Source organism: Passer domesticus, chromosome 1 (assembly GCF_036417665.1).
Source record: "Passer domesticus isolate bPasDom1 chromosome 1, bPasDom1.hap1, whole genome shotgun sequence".
Classification (NCBI taxonomy): Eukaryota; Metazoa; Chordata; class Aves; order Passeriformes; family Passeridae; genus Passer; species Passer domesticus.
This window is the reverse complement of record NC_087474.1, coordinates 79327638-79354298: the sequence shown is the minus strand read 5'-3', so window position 1 is coordinate 79354298 and position 26661 is coordinate 79327638. Positions and strand designations below refer to the sequence as shown.

The following is a 26661-nucleotide window of genomic DNA, read 5'->3' as shown; positions in this document are numbered from 1 at the left end:
TAATTTGTCACATGTATTTTCCACCCCAACTATCAAATAATTCCATTTATGTCAACAAATTTTGTAGCTCTTTAAGCTTGGTGATCAGCCTTTTTAGCAGGTATGTGATGAAATACATTTGTTTTTGTCCTCTGGAGGAAGAACAGCAGGCAAACAATAATTTGATTGATATCTCCGGTATACCTGCAAGTAGTAATTTGTTGAGTTTTGCTGGTTCTTGTGTAAACACAAGACATGATTTTACAGGCTCAGATACACTGACCAAGTGGTTCTTTGGGTGGTTATAACACCTGTGAGCCCACTGCTCTTGGACTTGTGGACCTGTGTGTCTTGAAGGGGTGTTGTCTTTGCTTTTATGAAAACTTCTGTTGTTTGACTGGTGTCTTTCTATTTTCTGTCTAGCACACAATGGAAAAACGAAGTCTGTCTACAGTAAGCAAGAAGAAAGGAAAGCCACAGCTGGAAAAGTAGGTTTCTAATGTAACCGGTAATCCAGAAATGAAGGGTAACACATTCACTCTGATAAACAGTCTGCAGTCAATTAGGTGTGCCTTCATTTGCTGTGCTGGTGCAAGAACTGGCCTGGTGTGAGGCAAAGCTACATTGTTTTATATTATGTAAAGAACTTGAAAAATAGAATTTTAAGTGAATGCATTAATTTCTCAGAATATTGCAAGGCATTTAATAAGAAGGTGAAGTGGAAGTATGTTCTTAACCAATACGAAAGTGCCTTTTCCCCTTTATATTTATTTGAAACTTTAAAGATGTAAAGCTGTCCAGAATATACTGAAAATCAAATGAGGGTTGATGGCAACCCTTAACATTATGAAGTGAATGGTAATTGGCTGAAATGTCTTATTGATGATAATTTGCACATCAGAGGGCTTCAGAACATCCTGCAGGCTACACAACTCTGCACTGTGAGAAGTGAAAGCACTTCCACCCTTACCTAATACTCTGCCTACTTCCAAGTTTCCAGATGCTATTATGTTAGACTGGTGTAGGGCTGCACTACAGACATCAGCTTTCAAAAATGACTTTACTGTTTGCTGCTCCTATTCCTTTCTGGTGTCTTTTCTTATATAGATCTTTATTCATAGTGTTTAGTAACGCTGCTTGTAGCTTAGTTCCTGGTATATTGCACCAGCAGCCTCTATTTAATTGTTTATTATTTGTTGTTATATCTATTAAATATGTATTTCTGGCCTGGAGACACTGCCTTTGTGTCCAGTGTCATTCCATGTTCATTCATGGTTGGTTATTTGTGCTCATGCATTTGCAAAAAAGCCATGAAATTATTTACACAGGGAGAAAGCAAAGAAAACTGACTGCAGGTTGACTAACAGGAGCAATGGAGTTCGAGTTGCAGCATCGCAGCACATCCGTACTGGGACAGCAAAAGGTAAGGGGCTTTTTCCAAAGCTGTTAGTACGAAACAGAACTTGCAGCTGATTTATTCAAGGTCTTCTGTAAAGTGGAGGGTACAAGTCTGAAAAATGTTCTGGTGCAAGTTGATATATTAGCAGTCTAATTTGTGCTTTGATTTGCTGTGTAGAATGCACTAGACTCAGTCTCGTGTATCCAGTTGCTTGGGGTGTGTCTCTTCATGCATAGGTGGCAAAATGCTAGTGAAGTCTGCCTAAGTTGGCTTATGGGGTGGAGTAATTGCAGAAATAGCTGCCATTGGGCTACTTCCATAGGAAATTTAGCAGTCTGAGTGTGTGGACATGGAGCATCTTGCTATTAGTGTGCTCTTTGCAGCTGACTAGATTCTTCATCTGTTGTGTAATGGCCCACAGGAAACCTGTATAAAGCCTGTGGTGTGAACCATTGATGAACTGTAGTGTTTAAACCAAGGGACCACTGAGCTACAACATAGAACTGTGTATGCTGCCCTAGCAGGGTTTTCAGTTTAGGGTAATCCTAAATGTAGTGTCTAGGCCAGGATTTGTGTACATCAGCCAGTTGTAAGAAAAAATAATATTTGTGTTCCTTTAGTAAACTGAGTCTCCAAGCTGTATTACAAATTCCTGAAGGTCTGTGCTACCCATTGACTTTTCTCATCTTGATGTTTTCTAAATTCCCTCTATCAGTTGCGACCTTGCCTGTCTTACATGTAGTTCTTGTGGCAGAAGGTTGACAGAGTTCCCTTTTTTTTGCACCACCTAATTGGCCTAAGTGTTGAAAGGACCCTTAAAAGTGATACAATCTTGATTAAACTTTCTTTCTTTCTTCTCACTGCTCCCCTTGGAGAGTTCCAGCTGGATCCAGTTTAGAATTATTGACGTTTTATGGGCAGGTGTTTTTACCTTCTGCAAACAGCATTTGAGTAAAAACTTTTAAGAACTCACTGTTCACAAACATTACAAAACTAGAACAGTTTTGGAAAGCTGTAGTTAAGGGCCGTTAAGCAGAAAACACACTCTACAGCAGAGCTCTGCTGCATGCATTTCTGATTGATTACTGTTTTTGTTGTCAGGCAAAATGCACTGAGTTTTATGAACTGACAATGACTTTAGGAGGTGATGCAGTGGTGTGCAAGGGGAGGCCTTATCACTCTCTACAGCCACCTCAAAGGAGGGTGTAGCCAGGTGGGGATCAGTCTCTTCTCCCAAGCAAACAGCAACAGGACAAGAGGACACAGACTTAAGCTGTGCCAGGGGTAGTTCAGGCTAGATATTAGAAAAAAATTAATCACAGAAAGAATGACTGGGCATCGGAATGGGCTGCCCAGGGAGCTGGTGGAGTCACCATCCCTGGAGGTGTTTTGAAAAAGACTGGATATGTGGCACTTGGTACCATGGTTTAGGTGGTGTTAGGCATAGGTTGAACTTGATGATCTCAGAGGTCTTTTCCAACATAGTTGATTGTCTGATTCTGCAGAGTTAGTATGGAATGCTTTTCCACAGGAGCTCTGTTTGCTCACTACCCACCACTCTACAGATGTGAAACTGCCTCCTCTGAAACTGTTGGCTGGTTCAAAAAGAAGTTGTAACCCACAGAGGCTGGAAGCCATTAAATCCTGCTCAGAGACAAGCTTTCAACCCACATGTAAACATCAAAACATCTTTTGAGATACTTCTTGGAGAAATAGTCTATGGGGAAAAATAACAGTCTGAATCTCTGCCTAGGTTTATATATCCAGGCTTGGTTTGAAATGCCCTGTTTTGAGTCTGTAATTCTTAACTGCATCATGTTTTCTTTCATTTTTTCCTCCCTATTTTGAGCTTGTCTGAAGCATTAGTTAGTTACAATGGTAACTTTTAAGACTGAATACTTTGTGATTAGCACTTTAGACTCTGGCTCTTAGTGATCCCAGGTTCACACTGAGGCTGCAGTTTGTATTAGATGTTCAAAGTACTTGTTAAAAGAATTTAAGCAATTATGGGTTTAATCCAGGAAATTATTTCAAGAATTGAAACATTCAGGCAACTTTTTGTTCAGCCATCCCAGTCTGTTAAACTTCCAGTAGCAATAAAAAATGGGGGAAAATTATTTTATTTATAAATTATAATAATAATTAGTGTTCTAATTTTTGTCCTGAGGTTTGCTAACCAAGGTTTTTGTGGGCTGGGGTTTCCAGCTTGTGTCTGTCATAGATTCTGAGAGAGGGTGCATTTGTCATTCTTCTTCCCCTCTGAGGCTGAACTTGAAAGCCAAACCATAGTAGCTACCCACCCTGAAAAGTGGTTTCCAGCAAAAGAGTGCCCTGGGATCCACTCAGAATTTAGAAAACAGTTTACCACTTTTTCAGCTCACCTCTTTTCCTTTAAACAGGATTTGTTGATAGAGTTTGGTTAAAGCCTGTTCTAGAAGAGTGAGTTATGAAGTGGTGCATTGTTTGGCCATGTCCTGCTGAGTTAGCTTCCTGCCTGTGATGGTGTCACCAAGGAGCACTGCAGTTCTGCCAGCGGAAATGCTGGATCGCTACCGTTCAGAGGAAATCAGTCATTCAGGATCCTCATTCTTTTCACTGCTTTGCATAAATATCAATTTTCTGCATCACCTTCTTTAACACCAAGGATTCACTCATCGCAAACTTAGGGACGAAACCAGTCCCGAGTGCTGGGAGTGGAAGTGATAGGAATACAGGGGACAGGTGCAATTAAGTAGGAACAGGCAAAAAATCTCAACTAGTGGGAAATGTGAGAAAACCAAAATAACCTCACTTCCATACACTGAGATAAAAAATAAAACTGACAACTTTTATTTTTAGATCTGAATTTGGATGCTGGATCTGGTCATGATACGTGTGGAGAGACATCATCTGAAAGTTACAGCTCTCCTTCTAGTCCACGACATGATGGGCGGGAAAGCTTTGATAGTGAAGAAGAAAAAGACAGAGGTTGTATTTATGGCGAGTGTGCATGAATGCCTTTATTCCTGGACTAATCTGTTTATTGCATTTATTTTAGTTCGTTTTTTCAGTTTGATTAGGTACTTTGTTTTGTGAACTAGCCATAGAATACATTTTTCTTTGTGGATTTCCTGACTGGGTGTTTTGAGGGCTTCTAGCACTATTTAAATACCACTGAGTTTTAGGTTATGACATAAACATATGTCATAATTTTTTGGCCTCAGTGATATAGCTCTCTTGAGAAATTTCCACAGTACAATAATGTGGAAAACTTAGGCCTGAAAGGGGCTGGATTTATATGAAATGATGTGTGGCATGTCCGAGAGCTCGGTCTTTTTGTACTGACAATTTGCCACTCCTTCCAAATTTAAATAATCTGTGTTAATATCTTTCTAGACAGATGCAAATTCCTGATTCACTGTGTGTCCTACTCTTTGCATTTGCAGATATTCACGAGTCAAAGACATAGTAGCTAGTTGGACAGGGAGGTATAGGCAAGTCATGAAGATGGACCTAGATTAATTTGGATGAATGAAAAGAATCTCGAAGTTGTCACAGTTTGGGAAGACACAACTATCATTCATGTCATCAAACTCAATAGGTTTTATATGGGTAAATGGTTCCAGGGCATGATTCCCTGTTGCTTGAGGTTCATTCTTGTGACTGACAAATGCTTTTGTCCCCACAGATACAGACAGCAATTCTGAGGACTCTGGGAATCAAAATACAACCAGGTTTACAGGCTACAGTGCTGTCAGTTCATCAAATATGAACAAATCATCTGCTCAGATCTCTTCAGTGAATAATGAAAATGGGAGCCTTTCAGAAGATCCTTTGAATGCAAAGTTTCAGCATATTTCCTTCATGCCTGCCTTACACTGTGTGATGCACAGCGCTGCCCAAAAGCCTGAAGCAGTTGTCCCACCACCCATATCTGCAGATGGTAAAACCATGGGAATGCTGGTTACCACACCTGTCGCTGTCTCGCCGGTCAGAGAGGCTGCGAATTCCCCTCCTGCGGGAATGGGCCCAGTGACCTCTGGTGAACCTGAGAAACGCCTTGAGCTCATGGCTTCCCCTCTGCCAGTCCCATCCTCTTTCCTTCCACATTCTGTCCAGCCTGGTAGCCCTGCTTTGCATTTGGCAATACATAGGTTGAAAATCCCCTCTCCACAGGGATCATCAGAAAGTTGCACAGTTAACGGACCACAGCAGCCGACAGGAAGCTTAAGTATTGGATCACCAAATACTGCCTTTATCCCAGTCCACAATCCAGGTAGTTTCCCAGGATCCCCAGTTCCTACTACAGATCCCATCACAAAACCTGCATCCCAGGTGGTAGGACTGAATCAAATGGTGCCTCACATTGAGGGAAACCCAGGAGCAATCCCTCAGCCTACCAATCTCAAGGTAGTTCTTCCAGCAGCTGGTCTTTCCACAGCAGCACCGCCACCTCCACCAGCTTCGTACGCTTTGCCAGGCAGCCCTCACGCTACCAGTGTGTTGCCCAACCAGAATACAAACGTGCTGAGCACTGGAGCAACTTCCTCACCGCCTCAGTCCGCTGGCCTCGGTGTTGGTCAGGTCCAGTCCACCGTTCCTCCCGCAATCCCGACACACACGCCAGGCCCTGCCCCCAGCCCAAGCCCCGCTCTAACACACAGCACTGCACAGAGCGACAGCACATCCTACATAAACGCTGTTGGGAATAATAACACTAACGGGACAATGTTACCTCCGCAGCAGTTGGGATCTGGCCCTTGTGGTTCTTGTGGACGTAGGTGTAGCTGTGGGACCAATGGCAGCCTTCAGATTAATAGCTATTTTTATCATAACCCACTTCATGGACAAGTCTACAGAGTTCCATCTTTCTTCACTCTGCCATCACTTTGCAATGGCAGCTACCTCAATCAAGCACATCAAAGCAATGGAACACAACTTCCGTTCTTCCTGCCTCAGTCTCCGTATGCAAACGGGCTTATGCATGACCCAGTGATGGGAAGCCAAGCCAACTATGGTATGCAGCAGATGGCAGGATTTGGGAGGTTCTATCCTGTATATCCAGCACCTAACGTAGTTGCCAACACAAATGGGTCGGGACCCAAGAAGAATGGGAACGTTTCGTGTTACAATTGTGGTGTAAGTGGACACTATGCGCAGGACTGTAAGCAGTCATCCATGGAGGCCAGTCAACAAGGTAATCATGATAACTCCCAGCGGACTTGCTTTTGAGTTTGGTAGTTTCTCTTTACCTTTCTGAATGTGCTGTTTCTGGTCTTGCAGAAAGGTGTGCGTGCGTGTGTATGTTTCGTGTAAATGGTTGTGCACTAGTGACCTGCTCTAAAACTGCAAAGTATCCTATCTGCCTGAAAATCTTGTAGAACAGTACGAGGGAACGGGGTTCACAGTGTGAAGTTGAAAATGGGTTCAGAGCTGGAAAGTAAAATGATACCAGTCCTAAATTGTCATTCTTTTTTCACTGGTTTGGTTTTGGCATTATGTTGAGATTTGCATGTTGTTTCAATTTTCCTATTCCTGTTCAGTGGGGTGCTTTTTGAGATAATTCATTGGCAAAAAGAAATCAGTTATTGTTTATGATATGACCTTGGGTTCCTTAAACTTCTGAGACTTGAAAGAAAAACCAATAGACTGGCTATTTGGTATTTAACATTTTCTAGGGCTTACCTTTGCACAATCAGCCATCCTTCTGTGCCCCGTCATGCAATACATTTAACTTTTGAGACAAGTTGCAGCAAAAAGGCAGAAACCAATTGGAGCTAAATATAAAAGGAATAGCTTCCATTTCTCTCTCCATCCAGAAGAATGGGGAAAATGCAGGGTTTGCATTGAGCACAATCTATTTTTGATTCCTGCCCTTGTTCCCATTCTGGCTTTAGTAGTTTGATTGGACTGGAACAGGAAAGATGAACCTTTTCATTTTTCCAGTAGAGCTCAAGTCCTATATCTACACTCTATATCTTTTTTTAAAACTAGCAAGAGGATGAAAGAAAATAGGATAAAGTCTGAGGACCTACTTTAAAAGGACTGGAGGATGATAGTGCCTTTTGAAGAGCATGTCCATTTTGATACCTTGTAGTGGTTTTGTAATCCATTTTAATTGTGAGCAGTGACTTAGTAGTTCTCTTTCCTGTTTTAGGCACTTACAGACTGAGATACGCACCTCCCCCTCCCCCTTCCAATGATACCTTGGATTCTGCAGACTGAAACAAGTAAACATTGCCTACTTAAAGTGAAGCTTGGGAAACTGGGGGAAGGTGTGTGTGGGAGGGGGAGGTTGGTCTTGTGTTTTGGGACATTCCCGGTTTTATATTCTTTTGGAATTTTTCATTGCTTTTGCACCTCTGTTCCGTACAAAAGAAGAAGGCTGAGTCCCTGGTCTCCTCCTGGTTCTACAAGAGGCTTGTGTAATGCATGTAATTCACACACACAGCCAAACAATCAGACAGAGCATTCGATCCATGCTTTTGCACTGAAGACTTGAGACATGTGCAATGTTTACTGCAGTTTTAAAAAAAAATTCCTCTGACCTCTGACATCACTGGTGGAGCAGTCATATGGTGAAAGAAGAAACTTGGTCGTGTTCCCCACCACAATCTTCTTCCCTCCCTCCCTGTTCTCCTTATGCTGCTGTTTTTTTAACTTTCCCTGGCTGTCCACGTGGATTCGTTGGACTTTGCATGAGTGTTTAGCAGTTCATACAGACCCTGCCCGTACTCTAAATTTAATGCTCATGAATTGAGGGGAGATGTTCAAACATCTGGTTAGCAGAGTCCAAAGGAAAACACGACAGTGTATGTGTACTATACCAGATAATAATACAGATACGCAGCTCTTGAGAGGCCCAAACAAATGAAAGTACATAGAGCAGGAAGGGGCTGAAACTGTGTGGACTGGAACAGACTTAGAGAAATGAACGAGCTTAAATTGACAGATTTTTCTTCCCTTGTAGCTTTTTAGCCTGTATGTTCAGCAACAAAGGTGAAAAAATGGTATGAATGTTGTACTCAGTGTGTTTGCATTTGTAATGAAAGTTGACAGCATTTTTTCCTTTTTTAAAGCTATTCTACATCGTGTCAACACAGAATGAACATTACTTGATTGAATATTTTTTTCCTAAACTATTACAGTGTTGCATTGTACTTAGAATGTAAATGTTTTATTTCAAACTGAACAAAAGCTATGGTTTTCTACAAAATAGTCAGGTATTAGTATTAGAACCTGTCTACCAAATAGGAAAGTCACTATTTTATAACAATTTACCACTATGCGTAATTACGGTATAATGTGAAAGACTGAAATGAGTGTTAAGATGGTATTAAACATGTCAGTATCATGAGTAAGTAAGTTTAATGCTGCTGTATTTTTTATTTTATTTTTAAAAGCCAATATATGTACTAAATTGCTTCCAGGTAATATTTGATTTCCTAAAGTGCACTGAGGTTATCTGGAAGACGAGTGTGTTTTTTGACTGCTGCATTCAACACCGATGAACAACTACCACTGTATATCCATAAGGTTTGGCATTCCTCACAGTTCATGGCAGAAATGTTTTTTTTCTTAAAATCAGACCCAGTGTCCGGTAGAGGGATGAAATAAAAATCAGTCTTTGGTTCAGCTGTCTAATAAATTGCTAAACAAACAAAAAACTTGAATAAAAAAAAAAGCTTGATTACTACATTTCTTCATAGATAGCATTTATATTTATAGCACCAGTGTACATTTTGAAACTTTTTTTCTTGGAGGGGGGGGAAGGGGAGGGAGGTAGATGAAAGCTTTAATTTAAAAAAAAAAAAAAGTTTAAGTAGTAAATGAAAATTATTTTGATTAAAATTTTTATTTGATCTGGGTATTTTTGGACCACTTGAAATGACTGAACTGCGTTTGAGTTGAAGTGAGGGTGTTAAACCACCAATGGACTTGTATTGTGAATTACCTGCCAGTTGTACTTTATGGAACTTATTTTATGATTTAAAATACTGTACTGTAAATAGGAGGTATGTTACCTTCTCTTTATTTGTATGTTTACCATATACTTTGATATTTGAAATGTACTGGAAAGGTCACTTATATTTCTAGAAGAGATTGGATTTTATGCAACCTTTTTCCTTGAATTAACAGCAATAAAAAAAAAGAAAAAAAGTACCTGTGTGCGTGTACTGTCCTTTATCACTGAGAATGATGAGTCACTGCTGCTGGGTATAGGGATGGGATGATGGAGGGTTTGGGCAAGCTACCATTTTGGTTGGAATTTATCACTTTTGAGACAAAGCCAAGAGTATTTGACTTAAACTGAGGTCAGTCTTGTGTCTGAAGTCAAGATACTGTATCTAGATTTAAACTTCTTTAAGATATAGGAGATCTCCTGGTAGAAACAGGTTGCCCTTGTGTGATAGGCCCAGGACTTGGACATTTCAGAACAGGTAAGCCTATCCTAACCTGTTGGCTGCTGGATTTGGGCTAAAATCCAGGTTAAACGTGCTTTTTTTTGTTTGTTTGTTTTACTGCATGCAAATAATGTGTGTCCTAGTCCTGTAGTGACCAGAAAGTGAGATCTTCTATTTCTAAAATAAATGGAAGGGCACCAGGAGTTGCTGGGAGCAGGAAAGAAGCTCAGAAAAATTTGCCTTATCGGAGCAGTGGAAGGGTCTGCTAGGAATGGAGTGTGTGGATGTGCTCAGGTTGTTCTTAGGAAGAGAAGGGTGCTGAGCACTCTGATCTCACTCTGCTGTAAAGAGTACTTCTAGTTCCTACTATTTGGCGGCAATTTATCTATGGAGCCAAGGGCCACAGACTACCTTGGATTTTTATCCCAGATTTTTTTATCCCCTTGGATTTTTTTATCCCAGAACAACGTACTTCTGGAGAAACCAGTTCAGGTGATGAGGAGGCTGAAATTTGCCCATGAACCCAACCTTTCAGGCAATTCCCAAAGTCGCGGGGATGTGTAACACAGACACCACACAGTTTCCATTACTGCACATGGCCCGTGTCCCTTCCCTGGACTCCAGGGAGTGCAAATATCTGTCCAAGGAGTTTGTAAATGGTGATACTCTGAAAATGCCACCTGCTGCTTCCAGTGCCATCTTGAGTTGCTGGTATGTTCATTTGCCTCTGTGCTGCAAGCAGCCCTGACTTTGACAGATCCTGGCTGGGCTCAGTTCAGAAGTGTAAAAATACATACCCTGTGGCACAGCAAACAGCAGGAACACCTCATACTTCTGGTGCTTGGTTTGCTGGAGAGCTGACAGCACTTGTACCTGGCAGTCCTCTCTTCTCTGGCTGCACCACTGCTGTCTGTGCAATCAGGTTTGGCTCCATCTGCAGCTCCAGAGATTCTCCCTCCCGCGGAGTGGCTTGGAAGCTGCTTGAATGCCCGAGAGATAAATGAGAAAATGCCACTAGCTGGTTGGCCTGAGCAGCTATCCAGGCTGTCCAAGAGTCACTCCTGTGCTGCTCCTGGTTTGCAGTGCTGCTCTGGATTGGAACCATTTGGTTCCTGAAACTGGAAGAAAAAGTGAGTAATGAGGCAGGGCAGGCCTGGGGAGGATTGGAGGGAGGGAGCACAAGGGAGTGTGATGATGCATGCCGCCTGCTGTGGCTGAACAGATGGCCCTGTTTTCCCAGCTGAGTGACCTTAAGATGGCAGGGATGGCCTAGTGCCTAGGTCTTGGCTTAGCTGATACTCCTGGAGAGGTGAAGAACCAGAGCAAGAGCATCTCTGTGTTCTGCCACACAGAACACAAAGCAGAGGGGGAAGTAAAAAGCTGGGGAAGGGTACATTGAGAACTGCAGGACTTGACCAGTGTCAAGCTACTTCAGTTTTGGAGAGATGGAAGCACTATTGTAATTTGTTTCAGCTTTGCTCTTGGTGTGAGCCTCTGCAGGTGTGCTGGCCTGGGCCTCCGGAGGTTGCTCCCCTGAAATAAGTTTGCCTAAATTCTGCACACAGGAAAAACAGAGCTTCCTGCTCAGGGCTGGTAACTGCAGCTGCTGGAGTCAGGCACAATACATATAATGGCCACGTGGACTGCCCTTGTGCTCGGGGGAGAGAACAGGGGTCCTAAAGGCACAGTCATGAGTTTATACTATAGCTCAAGTGCTCTCTCAGTTTTGTGGAACTAACCTATAGTCCTGCGCTCCTCACACGAAGGAGGAAGGAAGAGCACATCTCGGAGCATTATCCTGGGAGAGCACATTGCCTCTCTGCCCATGTCGCATTCCTTGACCACCGACTGGAGTAGAGAAGCAGGGTTCTCATTTTGGACCAGCTTTTGCACTGACAGCAGCAGACAGAGCCAAATTAAACTGTACATGTGGTAGATTAGAGATCAGAATGTATGAACACCTGTATTTGGTCTGGCTGAAAGGCCACCTATGCCTGCAGCCTCTCACCAGCATTGATCAGTAGCAGATATTTCAGAAGGAAGTACTTCTAATAGAAGAGAAAGATGAGTGGCAATTATTGCAAACGTGTCCTAGCAAAATAACTTGTGTCAGGTTCATCCTCGCAATAGGTGGCAGCATAACTCCACCAGTGGAATATATGGGAACTTCTGAGGTACCACTTAAAATCACAGATATCACAAAATTTTCTGAGTTGGAAGGGCCCCACAAGGATCATTGAGTCCAGCTGTTAAATAATCAAAACCCACGACCTTGGTGTTATTGGCACCATGCTTTAACACCTGAGGTAATCTCAGATGATTCAGTTTAACTTGGTTTCAGCATCTTTATGCCATCTGAGTAAGCTTTGACTTGTGATTCTGTAATGCTCATTTCTGCTGAGTTTTCTCATGTTTATGTATTTTCTCACATGATGAGCACACTACTTGTTACCTCTCAAAAAAATACGAATGGTAACTGTGTGGCCAGCAGATTGAGGGAGGTGATTCTCCCCCTCTACTCCTCTGTGGTGAGATCCCAGCTGGAGTAGTGTCCAGCTCTGGGACAGCTCCCTAACTTAAAAAGGATGTGGACCCTGAGTCCAGAGAAGGGTCATGAAAGATGATCAGAGGGCTGGAGCACCTCTCCTGTGAGGAAAGGCTGGAAAAGCTGAGGGTCTGCAGCCTGGAGAAAAGAAGGCTTTGGGGAGACCTTATTGTGGCCTCTGATACACTTCAAGGGTGATTGAAAGTGGTTTTAAACTAAAAGGAGGATGGTTTAGATTAGATACTAGGAAGAAATTCTTTACTCTGTGGGTGGTAAAACACTGGCATGGGATGCCCAGAGAGGAGGTAGGTGCCCCATCCCAGAAAACATTCAGAGTCAGGTTGGGTGGGGCTCTGAGCAACCTGATCCGGTGGAAGGTGTCCCTGCTCATTGCAGGGAGGTTGGAATAGATGACCTTTAAAGGTCTCTGCCAACCCAAACCAGAGCTAGAATAGCCCAGGTGTCATAATGAATATTGAATATGCAGAGAATTGCAGCCGGATGTGGAAGCTGAGACTTAAGAACTACTGAGGTTTAAAATGGTTCTAGATACTTGCATTCATACAATGAGAATTGCTTTCTGAGCACTGTGAAGCATTTTTAGGTTTTTTTTAATTTTTTTAAGGAGTAATTCCTGAGGCAGTCTGGTTATCTTTGAGGGTAATGTCTTACCTCTCTCTACTTAGCCTGAAGGTCCACAGATCAGACATTTATCTGGAATATCTCATGCTCGGGAACATTTTGCCCAAGAGACAGAACATAATAAGACAATTATTTTTAATATTGATATGTGTTCCCTGACTGGTGTACAGGGTCACGATTACATGAATGAGTCAATAGCACAAGGTACAAAAGCAGAGGCTGAAAAAAGTGCTGAACTTGGAAAAGGAAACTTGTATCTTAACCACTTGTGCATTCATCTTAGAACTTTCCTTTGATCTAAAATGTCCATTTTTTACTGACTTTTAAAGTATGCTTTTTTTTTTCCTGAGGCAGAGGATGTTGAAGATTGATACAAAGATAAGAACTAAGTCCTACCAATGCTCATTGGTGTGACTATTGAAAGATGGGGATCATTGTATTAAAAACTTACTTGCCACTTAGCTTTGGTGTTAAAATACTGCTTAGGAACTTCTTAAAAAAATTATGAGATACATAATAAAATATAACATATAATCAAACATTACATTAAAATTTTACATCATTTGTAATTTGATGCCATTTCAACATCAGATTTTTTCTTGTTTTAGCCAAAACTAAGATTTTAAACTGATGGCATGTCTAGGCTGAGTAAATATAATGTATAAAAGTAATTGTGTTGCTATCAGAATGCTCCTTTCCTTTCTTTAATTTTTTTTACAAGATATGTACCTGCCTCAGCAAAAGAGCAGACAGCTTAGCAGTCTCAAGATTTCTGGATGAAAGCATCATGGCACTTATTTTAATTGCTCCTTTAAGACCAGATTTGCTCTGAGATACATCTTGCCAAGGCCTCCTGGGTATTTCAAACCAGGCATGTAAATCCCGACCTCTGTCAGTGTACAAAATAAAGATCACAGATGAAAAGAGCAGTAACATGAGGAGAGAAGGGCAGGGGAAAGCAACAGCAGCACCAAAAAAATAGGAACAGGCATTGGGGAGAGACAATTTCCACACATCACTTGATTTCTTACCACAGCTCAGATCAATTTCATAGCACAGAACTTCAAAGAGCAACTGCATCAATTTGGTACAAAACCAGCTGAATTCTGCATGTCACCACAGTGCAGTTGGCCAGATCAGACACATGACAGAGGAGATGAGCCCTTCCAGCAATCTGCACAGGGCTGAGTTATGTGGACATGGGACAGACTAGAACAATACATTCAAAACCTTATAATGTGTTTGTAATTGTTATGGCTACCCACAGCTAGCTAAGGCACTCTTCTGAGTGGTGTCTCCCTTTGATGGTTTTTCTCCATTTCTCATTTATGTGTTTGCTGGGATTTTTTTAATCTCACTTTTGCCCTGGTTAGCCTTTCTAAGTCTCTTTCCCATGTGTGCTAAAGCCATGCACATGATGAAAGTGACAGAGACTGCAATGTTATGGTTCATGGCTTAAACATTGTGATGAAGGATGTGGAGGGCCGTTTGAAATGCTTTAATCTGTGATAGGGAAACTCCCAAATGATAGTGCAAACTTGCTAATTCAAAATAAAATAAGCAGTGCAAGAGGATAGCTATCAGAGTCTGAGCCTGTGCCAGTGCCTGCCGCTGCAAAGGCAGATAAATGGGAGCTGGGAGTTTGCACTGCACACTGGAAACACATTTTGCTTCCTTTCTGAGGAAGGATGTCTCATTTCTAGCATGTTCTTACTTGGAGGAGGCAAAGAACAGGATGTTAATTCAGAGTTAGATAGGAAAGCAAATGTGGTTGGATACTCTACAATTAAAGCTTGATTCCCAAAGGCTGTCATGCCTCCAGCACCACTGGGCAGAGCAGCTGCCCTGAGGTGACAAAGCTGTCACTTTGTTCAAGCCAAAGATGTCTAGCCAAGCTGCTGCAGACTAACAAGAGCATTTTCCTAAGTTGTGTTCTTGACTGTGGAAGGGAATATGATAATGCTTTTATTGCCATCAGGTTCCTAATGCTGATGGGACAGCTGGTGGGAAGGTGCTGTGCTGCACTGCCCAGTGCAGACCTGGCAGGAGCAGGGCACTCATGCCCTGACCAGCACTCTGCCTTCGGGCTCAGGATGCAGGGACAGCTGCCCAAAACCTGGCACGGGGGCTTGAGAAAAGAGAATGCTGATGTTCCATTTCTGAAGCTTTTGTGTGTGTGTGTGTGAGCCGTGTTTTCATTTGCACCAACAGCCCCATCAGCAAAGACAACAGGAGCAGGAGGTGTTGAGTTCACTTCAGCAGGGACCACCCTGTGGCTTGCAGGTTACATCTCAACCTGCATTTAGTTGGTGACCTGCCCTCACTTTCCTGCTCTTTCCAGACCACCTCCTCGGGGAGGGGAATGCCACCTCCTGGCCAGTGGCAGGTGACATGCACAGCACTTCAGAGCAGGTTTTGACTTGCATGGGCATCCTGCTGGCAGAGGAGTGGGTGCTGTGATCAGGAGGCACAGGGGAACCACGTCTGCTTGCTGGTGGTCCGTGCTAAGGAAGCTTCATTTACAAACTACAGTTGTTTCTGGTTTTGGATCTATTTTAAAAGCACCTAGCAGTGGTCTTCTTGCAGGCAAGTAGAGATTGGGCTGGGATGCAGTAGGTCAAGCCAGCCTGACATTTCCAATGGTGTGTATAGGCAGAGTGTGGACTCCTACAAAGTTTAACCATTTATTTGGGCCCTTACTTTCTTAATTTCCCAAAAATGCCTTCTCGATTAATGCCCTAAAGTTTCATCTTTCACTGCACATCTTTAACCAGTTTTAGACAACTTCCATATTCAAAAGACTTTATGCTTCAGGCTTTCTCAGTCAGAGGGAAGGCGATGGGAGCCCTCTCCCCTCCCCACTGGGTGTTGTCCCTCACCCTGTATTTTTCAGCCTTTTTTTTTGTTTGGAAATGTATCTAGTTTCCTTCTGAACTCTTTAAAGCTCCTTACTTCAATGACAGACATGTGTAACACATTCCATATGCTCTCTTCCCTTTGGTCCATGAGCTCTGATGGAGGGACATGCCAGCCTCCTCCAGTTGCCACTTAAAAGCTGGGAAGCTCCCTTGGTTCTTTAATAAAATGAAACAAAATTAATTTTGCTTCAAACGCTCGCTCTCTCGAGCCGCACGCAGCCGCGCTTTGCTCTGCTTAGGTGTTTGCATATTGCGCTGTATTGTTCCATCCATGCCAGGATATTATTTTTACAGCTGGCCGTGCCTTTGATAGAGGGAAACGTGAGAGTTTAGAGGCGGCAGAGGGAGGGAGGGATGGATGGCGGGGAGGGAGGCAGGCAGGGATGGATGGATGGCGGGGAGGGAGGCAGGGATGGATGGCGGGGAGGGAGGCAGGCAGGGATGGATGGCGGGGAGGGAGGCAGGGATGGATGGCGGGGAGGGAGGCAGGCAGGGATGGATGGCGGGGAGGGAGGCAGGCAGGGATGGATGGCGGGGAGCCCCCGCAGCGGCCCGCGCCGTCCCCGAGCGGGAGCTGCGCTGCCCCGGCCGCCGTGCAGGGCTGAGCGCCAGCGGGGCTGCTCCACAGAGCCCCGGGGGAAAACGAGCCGGAGCAAGAGGAGCAGCGGGGCCCCGGGAGCACTCACGGGCCTTGAGGAGCCTGCCCAGCCCGCCCTGGGCCCAGAGCCCGGGTTAGCCCAGGCGGGGCTTCGGTGCTGCTGGGTTGGTGCTGCCCGCGCCTCATCCCGCCTCAGCGCCGGCCGTGTGCTCCCAGGGCCGTGTTTTGGGTGCTTCCCTCTCCTGCTGCTCCTGCCTGGAGCCCGGGGTGTCCTTGGGCCTGCCCCATTGCTGCTCTTGGTCTGGGGCTGTTGATGGAGCTGTGTCCAGCTGCTGGCTCTTGTGGGGGCTGTGGGAAGGCTGGGGTGCCTCTCCCTCATGGGGCAGCCTCACTGTCCTGCCTCCCCCTGGCAAGCACCCCTTCATCTCGGGCGAGGTCCCTTCTGCAAGGTGCTGTGCTAAAACCCCGCCCAGGTAAGTCATGGCTTCCTTCTTACTGGCTCTGTGTCAGCCGTGGGCTGAAATCCAGCGGGTGGCAAGTAAAGATGGAGGTCACCCGGATTGCAGAGGGCAGAACACAGGTGGGGAGAAAAGATGGGAAGACTTGGACTGAAATGTAGCTAACAGAGTCACTCAGTATTGTTTATTGGAGGCTGGTTTGGGTTCAAATTCAGTTCCAGGTACTCTGGAACTGATTTTGGTCACACAAGAAATGGAGAGCCAAAGGAAGCTGGTGCTGGTTGAGCTGGCTGGGGCTCTCCAGCGAAGCAAACTTTGCAGCCACACTCCCACACTGTGTTTGCAGCAGCGAGGACGCCATCAGACTGTGTGGTTATGGATTTCACTGCTCACTTGAGACCTATTAAAATAAGGTATTACATCGTGTGCCTGAGGCAGCAGGGACAGGTGAAAGAGGGCAGATTTGGCTTCAGACTGCAGCTGCCTTATCAAAGAAAGCAAAATAGATTTCTCTAATTTACAGATACTGTAGTCTCAGCAAAAAACTCACTTGTCTGTGCTTTTTAGCACTTGGTGTCTAAAATGTCTCTTTTCCCTCCTTGAGAAAAGGAGCAGGAATAATCCTATGGTGCTGCCTCACAAATGTGGATGCAAATGCATTGAGTGGTGGTTTGTTTATTTCCAGAGAGGTTTTAATCCTACAGGCTCCTTGCCAGTCTAGGGCTTTGCCTGCCCTTTGTTTTATCTGTGGAGAGCAGAGTTGTTCTGGCTGGGCTCTCACCAGTGGGGTGTGCAATAGCACCTGTGAGGAGCAACCTGGGCTCAGCTGGGCACACTTATCCAAATGAAAAAAGGTCATTTCCCCCTTCATCTCCACTTCCATTGTGCTGCCTCTGTTGGGTCTCATCTAATTTTCTGGCCACAAGCCATATTGTGCTACCACTTCCCATGTTCTTGCTTCACTTCTCTCACAGTGAGGCAATGGGATCAGCCACAAAATCCCTGCTTCCAGGCCTGCTGCTGGGTGAGTTGGACAAGCTTATGCCATTTTCCTGTGGTTTCCTTCCATCTCATATCGTTGTGAGTCTCATATGCTGCTGTTTGTCTGCCTCGGTGTGTCCACAATGACCTTGCTCCATCCTTCTGTTTTGGGTTTCACTGGCTGTAAGTCATTTCACTTTTAATTAGTGTATGTATTTTTGCTCTGTGTTGTTTACTGTAGCATCATGTTCTGTTTGGATAATGTCATGTTTCAGCTCAAAGGGCTTTGAAAGCTCAGAAAATGTAGTAGGAGACAAACACTCTCTCCAGATTCAGTTTCTTCTGAGCATCAAGCAGATTGCCCTTGTCTCCACACCCACGGGGAGCATCAGCTGCAGTGGGATGACATGGCCTGCCTGTGTCCAGGACATGGGGCACTGGGCAGGAGTGTCGCTGTGGTTTCTGTCCCTTGTGGAATTGAAGTGGAAACTCGGGCACAGGCAAGGTGGCCACTTCAGTGGTCACTGGAGCTGAGCAGGTGGCAGGAGAGTGGCTGAGCTCTAGATGGCACATGGTGGAAGTGCATGTGTGTGTTCTGGGTCCTTGTGCTGCCCAAGGGCCAAAGCAGGGCTAGACTTGGCTGCCCAGGAGAAGCACAAGGCTTGGGCAGGAGCTCTGGTGGAGAGCTCACCCAGCACAGCCTGTGGACCTCAGTGGCTCAGCAGTGCTCTTGTCCTGCTTCCTCTGCCTGGAAGCTGCCTTCTTGTCCTCCCTGAGGTGCTTGGGCTAAAGGGTCTCTGAAGCCACCACCAGCATTAGGGGTTGATGCTGTCCTTCCCTGCCTTATCTCTTTTTTCCATTTTAAACAAAACTACGACTTGTGGTTTGAAGGTAGGCTGAGAGTGCTTCCCCTTCCTGCTAAAATTTTACATCTTCATGCTGAAGTGACAGCTGAAAAGGGGACAGCAGCAAAAAGCTTCCAGATTAATGTACACAGACAAATCACAAGCCAAGCAACTTTCACTCCTTCCCTGTCTCTGCCTTCAAGGCTTTTGTTTGTGTTTCTCGATGGTTCTTGTTCCCTTCCAACTCAGGATATTCTGTGATTCTGCATCTCCAGCAGCTCCCAGTGAATGCTGGTGAGGTGGGAATATTTCTTCATCTCCTGCCCCAACCCAGCCAGCGCTGCCAGGTCTCGGAGGTGCCACAGACTGCTCCAGCTGGTGGCCTGTCATTGCCACTGCTGAGACAAATGTCCTCTCTAAGCAGCAAAGCAAGAACTACGGGACACGCCCCTTTGATATTTATCATTGCAATTCTTTGATAAACTGCTGTCTCCTCCTGTCCTACTTAATGCTCTTTTTTGGTGTAGACAGGGGGCTGGATTAAAATAGTCCAGGTGTAGATATCTAGCATCATTTGAGGAACCTTGGTGCATCCCAGCAGGCCTTCAGCTGCCTCTCCAGATGTCTTCTGTATGTCCTGAGCCTTATTTTCTCTCTTTGCATTGCTGCCACAAGTAGCTGTGAGTAGCTCTGGTGGCAGTGAGAGACCCAGGGGCAGGCAGCTGAAGGAGGCTCTTGCTGCATGCCCTTTACCAGTAAGCAAAATGATAAACTATCCACTGATTACCAATTTTCCCTCAAATGGAATTGCATCCAAATGGAGGCACACCTGCTGGAGTCTGATAGCCAAGCTTGACATTACTGCTTCTGATGGGGCTCCTCTCTGCCTCTGGTGCTGTGCACTCCCCTTCTCCTTCTAGTGCTTTTTCCTTTGCTCTAAACATGTTCCTGGAGAAAGGGAATGCAGCAAATGGCTGCATTCACCCTGTGCTGCTCAGAGGGAAAGCTGTCCTATTCTCCCAGTATCCAGCTGTTTGTGGCATGGGGCCTTTTTTCTTTTTCTTTCTGAGTTTACAGCCCATGACTCAAGAGGTAGCTACACTCTGTGGACAGGTCTGAAGATTCAGCTTATCTGAGCACTGAAGAGTTCTCTCTATAATTACTTCCATGGCTCCATGGGGCACAGAGATGCTTTTGTCCCCCATGGCACTGATTGTAAGCAGCAGTGTGAAGCTGAAAGCATAAATCCTCTTGTCTCCAACAGGCATTTGCTCTGGGAGAAATGTGCCCCGCTGGTGTCAGGAGCCCAGGGTTACATCCCTGCTCCTGGATCTGGCCTGTTTGATGGCTGTGGGATGGGGTCACAACAGAGCTTGGCTGCACGCAGCTGATCCCTCTGCCCCAAGGTGGATGAGGAAGACTCATGGGGAATGTCATGGTGGGCCACAGTGATCATGAAATGGTTGAGTTGGTTTCTCAGTGTAATGAGAAAACAGGAGAACAGAGCTGCTACCCTAGACTTCAGGAGAGCTGACTTTAAGCTACCTGGGAGGTATTTAGCAGGGTACTTTGGGAATCTGCTCCTGAGGGCCTCGGAGTTCACAAGCGCAGGTCAATTTTTAAGGATCACCTTTCAGCCATACAAGATCAGGGAATTCCACTGTACATCACCACTGCAGAGAGTGGAGGGTGTAAGTGGGGATGGAGGCCACCTGTGCTGAATCTTGCAGATATTTTGCCACTGTGAGCTGGTTTTGTTCATCTTGGTCAGGTTTCTGCTCAGAAATCTGTGTAACAGATCGGGTGCCCTTGTCCCTTTAGCTTAGTGTCCTCTTGCTCTGTCTGAAACTTGGATAAATAAAAGCTCCTTTAAAGGTCAAAATTAAAAATGAGAAAATAGCAGTTTCGTAAGCAAAACTGATGGCTCTCTCTTACCAAAAATTGGTGGTGACTTCTGCAAAGGCTTCCAAAGTCTTTTCCTAAGAGGTGCTGGGTTGTGCCTACAGGACTTACGGGCAGCTTTGGCAGGTGCCTTGTCTGAGGTGCAGCCCTGGCTGTGCAGGCTCAGCTGGCCAGGAACAGAGAGCAGAGTTAGCCCTGACTTCCTGGATGGGGAAATGAGTACAACAGCAATTGGCTTTATTCCCTACTGCCTGCAGCCTGCCTCACAGAGGGTTTTAATGCTCTTTCTCATGGCAATTGCTCCTGCAAACCCTGGAACTGGTGATTTTGTGAGGGGGAGCCCCAGCATTCATTTGCTTCCCACTCAGGGTCCCTTTGCCAGTGTAACCCCCACTGCCAGTGCTGCTTCCTTGGCTGTGTGTGGTCCTTTTGCCGAGTCCCAACATTTTTTATTTTTGGTTAACATCAGAATGGAGCTGCAGAATAATCGCTCTTTCACTCTGCTCTTAAATAGGCCACACTGCTCATCTGCATAAATGCTCTCTTCACGCACGCTGCCGTTCTGCCTCGCAGGCCTCTGGGAGGGGGAAAAAACCCAAACCACTTTATTTTTCAGAAAGATACCTTTTCTTCCTCACAAATTGCCCCTGCTCTGTATGACAGCCAGCAACTGGTCCCGAAGGATGAATCATAAGCTGTTTTGCCAAGGTGCAATTCAGCCATGAGGCATCCCATACATCCTAGGCTGTCCTGTGAGACCTTTCAAGCAGGGCATTGAAGCTGGGGCAAGGCCACCTCAGCAGATCCACCCCACTCAAGCACTCGACCTTAAAGCCAAAGCCAGGTTTTAGCCACTGGTGTGCAAATCCCAGGAAGACGAGCAGACGAGCTGCAGATGCAAGTCAGTCTTCTCCAGGATGAAAGCTTTTGCTGTCAAGCTGTTCGAAGGGAAACATCCTGAGGCTGAAAACTTCTGGTGAGCACTGGCTCCTGCTCCAGAGGCTGGCCACGTGCCTCGGCTTGCCTCAGACCTGCAGGGATGGATGGAGGGAGGGATGGATGGAGGGATGGAGGGATGGATGGATGGATGGATGGATGGATGGATGGATGGATGGATGGAGGCAGAGAGTCCCGGGGGAAGGGTACAGAGGAGCAAGCCAGGCTTTGCAAAGCTGGCTGCAGAGCCCTGGCCCAGAGGCAAATGCCCTGCCTCAAATGCGACAGGGCTTGGCCAAGGAAGGCACAAAGCTCTGGCTCTGCCACGAAGCACGGCACCGAAGGGTTTGCCCTCCTTGCTGAAGAACTTGCCGGCAGAGATCACGCGACTGATGATGTCTGATAGTGTTTGTGCGACCTGATTACTTATCAGAACAAAAGCCAGCTCAGCCTTCACTCCTGGGCAGCTTTTACTGCAATGTGTTCCCAGGGCACGGAGGCCACCCTGAAGGGAAGGAGCGAAGGGACAGGACCACGCACCCTGCCGGGCTGAAGCCTGTGTCACTCTCGCAGAGCCAAGGTGGAGCTTGCTACCAAAGGAAAAGAAAAAAAGGAGGTGTAAGCCAGACCATGGCAGGGAAATGAACCACGTGGAAGAGAGGACGCTTGCGGGAGCAGCGCCGTGCCTGGAGCGGCGAGGAAAGCGGGATGCCAGAAGCCGCCTGGCTCGCCTGGTGCACTCCGTGTATTTGGAGGAAAAGAGGAGTGGCACCAAAGCGGAGCAGCCCCAGACAGCTGCCACAGGCTGTGCTCTGCTTTGCTGGCACAGAGGTAAGGGCAAGCACAGGTTTTGCCTTTTAAAACGATGAAGAGGAACGTAGGGGCTTAAGAGACATCATGGGATTCCTGTGCAAGGCTTGCAACCTCTTCCATCGCCCACAGCTCACTGTAGGCTTCTGTTTCAGACTGCCCTAGCTCAGCCACAGTGGCAATTAGGCTGAATTTTGTCCTACTTCTCTCAATAAAAGGTTGTTCTGGAGCCTCCCTGCTCTGGCAATTTAGAAACCAGCTGAGAAGAAGGGAGCAGCCACGTGGGGACAGCTGGAGGATCTTTCTGAGTGTCATTTGCCCAGCAATAGTCAGTAGGGTATTTCATCAAGAAAAGCAAAACCTCTTAAATTTAGAGAACCTAGATTATAACCAAACCAAACAAAATCTTCAGCCTCTCTGGAGGAAAACACGAACCATTTGGGAGGCCACATCTAAGTGCTGTGTCCAGTTGTAGCATCTTTGGTACCAGACCAGGTCCAACAGAAGGATGTGGCATACAAGGAGGGCTGGGTTTGTCCAGCCTGAAGAAGAGAAGGCTGAAAGGAGACCTCAGAGCAGTCTGACACTACCTTGCGGGAAATACAGAGCCAGACTGACCTTGGAAGTGCGCAGTGAAAGGATAAGGGGCACCAAACAGAAGTTATGTACAAGGATTTCCCAACTAAACATTAGCAAAAAACTTTCACAGGGTTGGTGGTCAAACTGTCTCCTGCAGGGATGTGCAAAGCTCTCCCAGCAAAGGCTTACTCTTTACAGCTGGCTGTGCTTTGGGTAGGGATTGGGCCAGACAGTCCCTTCTGACCTTATTTATTATGTGATTCTGTGTATTGTTTGTAGGTATACCTGATTTTTTTTGTTTCATTTATATGTATACCTGTAGCCCAGGCAACTTTTAGGATAATCACCCTTGTCCAACACCTCTTGCACTAAGACCTGATTTTCACTTCCTTGTGGTACTACCAGACACCACCCATTTGTGCTTTCAGTATGTTAATCTCTTTCCCTTTGCTGTTCCAGTTTCTGTGCTGCATTTCAAAGAATGAGATTTCTGACAAAGCCATGACCAAGAGCCAGGTGGTGGCCTGGGAGCCAGGCAGCACCTCCTGCAGATGTGGTCATCAGGGATGGTGCTCCAGCTGTGCGGATGATCAAGGCTCACACTTGAGCTCAGCTCCTGGGTCTCCTTTTTTGGTGATACTTTTTCCCAGACAGTGACCCAGACAGCCACGTGTAGGTGTCTCTGAGTACAGCTGGGGTTGGTGGGAGCCCTGCTCTCACATCTCCAAAGCATGGCCCTGTCCCCAGGGGTTTGGTGCCCTGAGGGAGCCTGTGGCTCTGCAGTGGCTCTGTGCCCACACCCTGGGGGCAGAGTCTGACCTCTTGGTGTCAAAGTCAATCAGGCAATTACAAACCAAGGTGCAGCAGCAGGTCCAAAAGGAATTACGTCCTTCTCCTCTGCCACCCACAGAAGGCCAATTCCTGTGGATTCATCCCTCTCTCAAGGCAACCGCACCATGCTTGGTTAAAATGGCTGCGACCTCCACAGCAGCCTCTGTGATGTTCTAACCATATCAGGTGATAAACAAATCTCAAATGAAGCTGCTGGGGCTCTGAGCCATGAGCAAGCCCTTCAGCATTACTGTCCATATTGCCCTTTTTGCAGCATGTCCTTTAATGCAGAAAGTGGCACTTAAAATGGGCAGTCATACTCAGAGGACCAACACTCTCACTTGTGAACCCTATGTGAACCCAGGAAAAAATCAATAAGGGGTTTTAAAAGACCAGCAAAATAGCATTTAATCTCCTCTGTGTCAGCAGATCTGCAGAGCAGGTTTAGGGTTGTTTTGCATCTGGGACTGAAAAAAAAAAAAAAGCCATGTAGGATTGCCTGCAGGTGATTAGGTTTTGTTTTAAAACTTTAAACAAACATTAAAATCTTAGCATAAGCTTCTCAAAGATTAAGTACTCGTGAACTTGGGAAGAAAGAGCACAAAGCTGGGATTCAGGAGATTTAGGATTGCTGTCTTCTCTGTCACTGTGCAACTTGGAGTGTGACTGTGTCCTGCTTTGCTCAAGCCAGATCTTCCACTGAAATCAGAAGGCGTAAGTTAGCCTGGGAGCTGAGGACTCAAACGCTGTCGGGAGACATTTGCTGGGGTTTCTCTCCTTCACTGCTGCCTGTGAGGCATTGCAAGAGCTCTGGGATGAGGACTGGTCCCTACATGTTTGAAAAATGATGAGCTCTGATCTTTATTGCTCTTCTCTGAGGGTCCATATAAGGAGTTGTGTTGCCACATGCTGGTGGTGTCCACACTTTGTCTGTGTCTGGAGATACTGATCGCAGCTTGAGGTCTGTGGCTGTAAAGAGAGACAGCAATGTCAGTGACCCAGGGTGGGCCCTGGTGATGTGCAGCCAAGGGCTCCAATGAAACTGAAATGCCTTGTCAGATTCTGTGACTGGTGCCAGAATCCTCAGCTGCTGGGAGCCGCTGGCAGCAGGGCACACACAGCCCCACTCCGTGCACAGCTCTTCATCCTTGTGTGCACATCCAAGCGTGTGCAGGAGAAGGTACACATATTAGGTGTTTCCTCCTTTTTTTTTTTCAAACAAACAGAATAATTTTGAGCTTGATGAGAGTAAAAAACCCTCCTATTATCACACTGCACATTCCCACTCCCAGGGAAGGCTCCAGCAGAGCTGGCACTCGCTCTGCTGGGCAAGCACCAGTGACCCCACGTGCTCATGGACAATGGCACCTGACTCTCTTCCTCCTCTGGGTGGAGCAAAACCTCTTGCGTGGCGATGCCTCTGCTGACCCCGGGTACAAAGGTTGGCCAGTGCTCGCGTGTGGCCAGCAGGAGCGGGCTTTCTCCTCCTCTTTTCATGTGACATAAATGGGAATGACCCAGGGTTTATGAATCCCAGGTGGAAAACGTCAGGAGTGGAAAGCAGAGCTGGTCCAGAAGCCATGTTTCCATTTGCAAGGCTCATTTTGGGCAGGGGACATGTGGCCATTTGGTACTTTGGGGCAAGGGCTGGTGGTTTTTCCTGTGAGTAAAACAGCGTCCACCCGTGCAGTTCAAACCAAAATCATTGTCACAAACCTGCTTCAGCTTCTCAATTCCCTCACAGTCTGTGGGAAAAAGAGGATTGTTCCCTGTGTGCCCAAGCAAGCAGGCGGTGTTTGATGTGTCTCTGCACACAGTGGGGCAGGAAGAGGGATGTGTGGGGCAGGAAGAGGGATGTGTGGGGCAGGAAGAGGGATGTGCGGCGCACAAACGCACTCTGCTCGCAACACAGCTCTGACTGCACAGCTGTATCATAGATGGGGGTGATACCAACAGTGTTGGGTAACAACAGAAGGTTTTTCCAGAGTTACACAACAGCTGCATCCCGTACTGTAGATCAAGAAACTGTAACTAGTTCATTCCAGGTAACAAAGCACACCCTAAGCAGTGGAAGCTTGGTACATTACACAGACAACCCTCGCCCCGCAACTGTCCCAGTATGGATAATAACACGTTAATTTGTTTTGCATCAAGATTAATGGGCCTGGCATAAGCGAGGGAACAAAGATAACCCTTCTGAACATATGTGGTGTCTGCTCCAGTGGAAGATGCAAGGTGCCTAATAGCTTTCCACAGTGACACCATTTGTGAGCACAAGGAAAAAAGTCAAAGAGGAAGCAAAATCCAAGTGCATTGGATGATGGTGACAGCTCCAAAAAGCATACTTCTACATGTGGTCACAGTGAAACCTACATTTCCCACTTTGAAAAGCCAGGGAAAGCAATCCTTATCAAATCTGGCTTCCTCAAGATATACCAGCTGCATCCAGCGCCACTGATACTGCCACAGCAGCATATCCTAGGGGAGAAAAAAATGATATGTTAATCTGGTTTACAGAGACAGGGATGATCTAGAAGAGCCCTGGTGAGCTCTGTCCTAGATTTTTTTTTTCCAGTTGCTTCTGGAAAAATCCTGCTCTATATCTTTTGGAGTTGCAGCACCTCGGGTAGTTCTGGAAGACAGATGAAGTTGCCATTTTCTGCCATGTGCCCACAGACTTTTCTAGAGGACAACCACCTCCAGACAGACACCTAAGATCAGCTAGGAGCCTTACAAGATTAGACTAGGAGGGCTGAAGGCTTTTCTCTGCATAAAACACATTGCAAAACTTATGGCAAATGTGCTGTGGCTGACGCAGTTGGTGTCTGCAGCCTCTCCCTTTGCTGCAGAAACC

At 45.9% G+C, this 26661-nt stretch overlaps 1 protein-coding gene and 1 long non-coding RNA gene across 2 annotated transcripts in view; both read left to right on the top strand.

Moving 5' to 3' along the window:
• ZCCHC2 (zinc finger CCHC-type containing 2) overlaps positions 1–9520 on the top strand; it is a 44169-nt gene extending 34649 nt beyond the window's left edge. Inside the window, 5 exon segments of the mRNA XM_064426898.1 lie at positions 403–467; positions 1308–1402; positions 4217–4345; positions 5046–6554; positions 7515–9520. Coding sequence (XP_064282968.1) covers positions 403–467; positions 1308–1402; positions 4217–4345; positions 5046–6554; positions 7515–7582 — 1866 coding nt within the window. The 3' untranslated portion in view covers positions 7583–9520.
• Positions 9521–17767: 8247 nt separating this feature from the next.
• On the top strand, positions 17768–24354 carry LOC135304467 (uncharacterized). The gene is made up of 2 exons (XR_010365847.1): positions 17768–17947; positions 23436–24354. It is a non-coding gene; the product is annotated as an uncharacterized LOC135304467 (long non-coding RNA).
• The last annotated feature ends 2307 nt before the right edge of the window (positions 24355–26661 follow it).